Below are 5,094 nucleotides of genomic sequence, written 5' to 3'. Positions count from 1 at the left end.
CGAAAGTTATTCAGGGTGATTCGTTTTTTTTTTTGCGGACTGTACATAGATTTAAATGCGTATGAGGTTTTTGATACTAGGAAAATAAAATTAGGAATTTTAAAAAAGTGCATTCAATACTTAAAACTTTCTGGGAATTGTCACACATTCTTCAGAAAGTCCTAACACTCTTTAGATGTGTTGAACGCTAACGTTGGAAATCTATGTTGTGAATTAAACAAATATTGAGATTTAAAACTTACCAAACTGTTAGCTATTTTTTTCTGAGGAAAAATAAAGTGAAACCAAAAAGAAACAATAAATGTTAAGTGTTTAGGGATGTGAACTTTAGAAATTAAAATGTAAGTTGCATATGACCATTCATTTTCAACATTTTCTTTAAAATAATAACTGCATAGTTATCAATAAAAATGCATTTACGGTAGTTCAAAAATTACGTATTTTTAAATGCAATGATATTTTCATTTTATCCCAAGTTAATATTAAATATTTTAATACGATTATTAATATAGAATAATTTTTATGAAACTAAAGATTTTATATGATTTATAAATATTTATATTGCTAAATCTACATTTCTGAATGTTGAATTTAATGAATGAAAAATGCAATGATAAATATAAGATAAAGCTGAATGACAAGGAATTTAATTAATATGCAATACAGTAAATAAGCAAAGAGATATTTTATAAAAGTATTTAATGAAAAATAATAACAGAGAAATATATGTTTCTGCGAAGCGTTCTATTTACATATCTGAATGTTGCCACCTTTTTTTTTATAAAAGTTAAACTATTCTCTGCTGTAATAAAATTAAAATTATGCGAACCTTACATTCGGCCCCGCTCAATGCTAAATGTAGATATTTACATTGAAGCGTAAACATTAAGGTTCTAGGACAGATTTTGTCTAAGTCTTTCAGGCTGGCGTCGATTGCGTCGCAGATCGGCTCGATATGACGTTCGGGTAATTTTCAGGATCCTGGATGTTTTCTACTGGATCTTGCAATTCGGAAACTGATTCTAACTCTTCTTCCGAGCTCTCTTCTTCCTGGGTGACTGGCATATCTCGCATGTAATATGGGCGAAGATGTTGTACATGAACAACTTTCAAAAGATTCTTTCTTTGATCCATAGACTTGATCTCGCAGCATACGGCCCCGACTGGGCGAACAATCAGAAACGGTCCTCTATAAATGGGAGAAAGTTTATGATCTCCTTGTTTAGGCCAGTCGTACAAGACGAGATCTCCTGTCTTAAATGAATGAGATCGACGATGAAGATCGAATCTGCGCCTATTATCTAGATGTTTTTCGTATACATTATTTACGGCTTCGGTCCTGGCTAAAGCAAGAAGGTCAAGTTGATCTTCTAGTGGCGTGCCATCGATGAAACTTGCAATGTGCAATTCATATGGAAGGCGTAGTTCATATCCATGGAGCAAATAAAATGGGGATCTTTTAGTTGAATTTTGTCGTGTGGTGTTGATTGCTAGTAAAGCGTTAGGTAATAATTCATTCCATTTTTCTGGATGTCCATCAATTATTTTTTTCAAAGTTGATGCAATGACACAATTGGCGCGTTCAACAATGCTATTAGCTTGTAGTGAATATGGTGGTGTCATGGACTGTTGTATTCCATACTTTTGTAAAAAGCGCTGTGTGTGGCGTGCTGTAAACGCAGTTCCTCTGTCTGATAAATGCATGCTGGGCGGCCCATATCGAAGTATGAAGTTGTGATATAGTGCGTCAGTCACTGTACGTGCTGCGAGAGAAGCAGAAGGTGTGGCAATAACATAGCGTGTGGCATGGTCAATCTAAACGAGTATGTTGGTGTTACCAGATTTGGATTCCGGTAAGCAAATTATGTGATCAGCAGATACAATTTCCCATGGTGTTGTAGGAAACGGCAATTGCTGTAATAAGCCATAAGCATTGGCAGTTCGACGATTAACAATTTGACATTTATGACAACTTCGAACATATAATTTGGTATCCTTTCGCATTTGTGGCCACCAATAGCGCTGCTGCAAGTTGTGAAGGGTTTTCATGGCATCCATATGTCCGACATCATCATGGCAAGCAATCAATGTTCTGTCTTTCATGGATTTCGGTATTACAATGGCAGATTTCAATCCATTGTCTTTAAGTCTTACAAGCGTATTGTTCTCAATCTTGTAATTGGATATAATTGACAAAGTCTTTTTATTAGGGTTATCTTCTTTGAGTAGGCGAAAAATGTACTGACAAAAGTCATCTCTGTTCTGTTTTTCACAAATCTGAGAATCACGGCTTGCAGTAACAGTTACACAAATAGCTGGTTTTGGATAACGTGAGAGATGATCGGCAATAACATTTTCTTTTCCAGGTCGATGAATAGTTGTAAAGTCAAATTGTGCAAAATCCACCAAATATCGAGCGAATTTCCGATTGAGAGATGATTTCGTAACAACATATGCAGTCGTATAGTTGTCTGTTTTCAGCTGAAATTTGATACCAATAAGATATAGACGGAATTTTTCAGTAAGTGCCCAGTGTACAGCAGCACACTCCAGCTCGTTGCTGTGGTAGCGTGTTTCAGCATCTTTTAAAGTCCGTGATGCATATTCAATGATACATCGTTTTCCATTTTGCTCTTGAGATAAACATGCACCTAGTCCTGGATAAGATGCATCAGTTTCTACAAAGGTTGGTAGTCCTTGTTTGAAGTACGCAAGAATAGGAGCGGTAGTGATCTTGGTTTTCAAAGTCTCGAATGTTCGATGTTGGCCATCAGTTAAAGTGATTATCGCATTACTTGTCTTCTTTTCTAATCCTTTAAGAATATTTGTGAGCGGTTTTGCAACAACAGCATAATTTCGAATGTGCTTTCTAAACTGATTGGCAAATCCTAGGAAACTGCGGACTTCATTAATTGTTTTTAGAGTAGAGTAACGTTCAACTGCTGTTGTGCATTCTGGATCAGGGCGTACGCCATCTTGGGAAAGAATTCGACCAAAAAGAGAAATTTCTGATACAGCAAATTGCGACTTTCCTGGATTTAGCTTGAATCCGCTTTTACGAGTAGCTTGAAAAATATTCTAAATAACTTTAAGGTGGTAATTAAAATTATCATGTGAAGTTGAAATGTCGTCAATATATGTATTTACATTATGTTCAGCAAGGTGGTCGTATTCACATTTTATTGCTCTTGTCATCGTAGATGGGCCGTTAGTGACACCAGATGGCATTCGAAGAAATTCATAATGTCCGTCAGCTATTACAAAATCAGTTTTGTAGATGTCAGATTCTCTGATGCGAATGGTGTTGAAAGCGAATTTTACATCCATTTTAGAATTAAAGCGTTTTTCTACTGTTCGTTTAATCACATCTTCCATCTGGTCGATTGGGTGCGGATCTATCTTGGTGATGGAGTTGATAGTGCGTGAAAAGTCTACAACAACTTGTCTTGGAGTGCTTTCATGGAAGGGCTGCTCAACGATGAAAGCAGGGGCGGCGTAAGGCGAGTTAGAAAGACGACAAATTCCTTGTTTCAACCATTTTTGAATTTGAGTGTTCAAAAGCTGGTTGGCGATATGGTCGACAACGGATAGGCTTGTCTTGTTAGAATTCTATTTTGAATTCCACATACGGACATATCCAATATTGTCATCGTCAGAATAAAATATGTCTGAAAATTGTCCAATTATAGCATCAAATTGAGTTTGCTGAAGCTCAGATAGTCCTGCAGATTTTGGAATAAGTTCAATTTGAGGAGGATGTTTACTTGGCTTAACAACGTCGTCTAATGATGGTACTGAGAGTTCACTGGAAGCAATACAATTAATGCTACGTTTGGAAGAATGAACACATTCGTATAGATGGAGTGCAGATGCCGTAGAAATACATAGTGAATCATTAGAATCGTAAGTGCATCTAGCTTGCACTTGGTGTAGCCAATCAAATCCCAAAATGAGCGAAAATGGAAGTTCGGAGCAAATTTCAACCTTGGTCATTAGATGATCAATGTTTCCAACCTTGATGTTTAAAGAAATCCATCCAATAGGGTTTATTAAATGGTCGACGACTTGAAAATGTCCATCAGTCCATGGGTGAATAACAGCATTGATAGGAACGCAAGAATATTGAATGACGGTAATATCTGCACACGGATCACAGAGGGCTTGAATTTCTGTATTATTGTCAATAGTAACAGGTATTAAGGCAAGCTTATTTGTTTGAGTTTTAATACAGTTTATAGAATGATCATTTTCATTTGCAGGCTCAGATCTTGTAGGTGGAATGTTGCGATTTGTGTTGCGACGTAAATTTGGATAATTTGAACTGGTGGAGATGCGTGGTTCATTATTACTGGAACTAAGTAAATGTCTAGTCAACGGGAGCTGAGTTCTCGGTTTGTTGTTGGATTCTTGAACGGATCGTGAAGAATTTCGTGATTGAGTTTTAGGTAAATTTCGTTGAGGAGGAGGTAAACTGCACATAAAAGAAGCATGACCTTTTTCTCCGCATCGCCAGCAAGTAATATCTTGAACATCGTCAGTAGCAGGGTTATATTTACGCCTTTGTTTAACGTGCGAATTGAAATTTTTTGACTGATTTTTCGGTACTGAAAATAAATTGTTAGCTGATTGGCGTGACATATTTTCTTGTTTGAAACTTCGAATTGCATCAAGTGCGGCAGCTCTGTCAATTAATTCTTCGACAGTAATGGAATTCTGAGTAGCTAATGCAATCTGCCATTTTTCTTCTGTAATATCACCAATTATCATAGAAATGCGATCAGCTTGTGGTATAGTAAACGGAGCTTTTTCAAGAAGAGCATCCTTAGCATGAATATAATCAACTAAACTTTCATTAATTTTTAATTTACGAGCGCTCTGATGATCTAAAAATTCTTGCATTGTAATACGCCTTTTAAATCTGGCAGCGAGGGCAGTTTTCCATTCAGTCCAGTCATTATAAATTTAACCTCGTGTCATTTGCCAATTTTTTGCAGATCCAGCGAGGCGAGAAATAGCATTAGTTAGCTTAAGATCATCTGACCAATTAGCTAGTGTCGCAATTCTATTTACTTCTTTTATCCATTCAGAAGCATT

General features: G+C 36.4%; 1 protein-coding gene across 1 annotated transcript; it reads right to left on the bottom strand.

Annotated features, from left to right (window-relative positions):
- Positions 1-918: 918 nt before the first annotated feature.
- On the bottom strand, positions 919-1,704 carry LOC139427179 (uncharacterized). The gene has a single exon (XM_071188050.1). It carries the CDS (start codon positions 1,702-1,704, stop codon positions 919-921), a length of 786 nt encoding a protein of 261 aa, XP_071044151.1.
- Between the last annotated feature and the right edge of the window lie 3,390 nt (positions 1,705-5,094).

Source organism: Parasteatoda tepidariorum, chromosome 12 (genome assembly GCF_982258835.1).
Source record: "Parasteatoda tepidariorum strain Cologne lab strain chromosome 12, Ptep-v5.0, whole genome shotgun sequence".
NCBI classification, from domain to species: domain Eukaryota; kingdom Metazoa; phylum Arthropoda; class Arachnida; order Araneae; family Theridiidae; genus Parasteatoda; species Parasteatoda tepidariorum.
The sequence above is the reverse complement of the archived record's forward strand: the minus strand, read 5'-3'. Positions and strand labels throughout refer to the sequence as shown.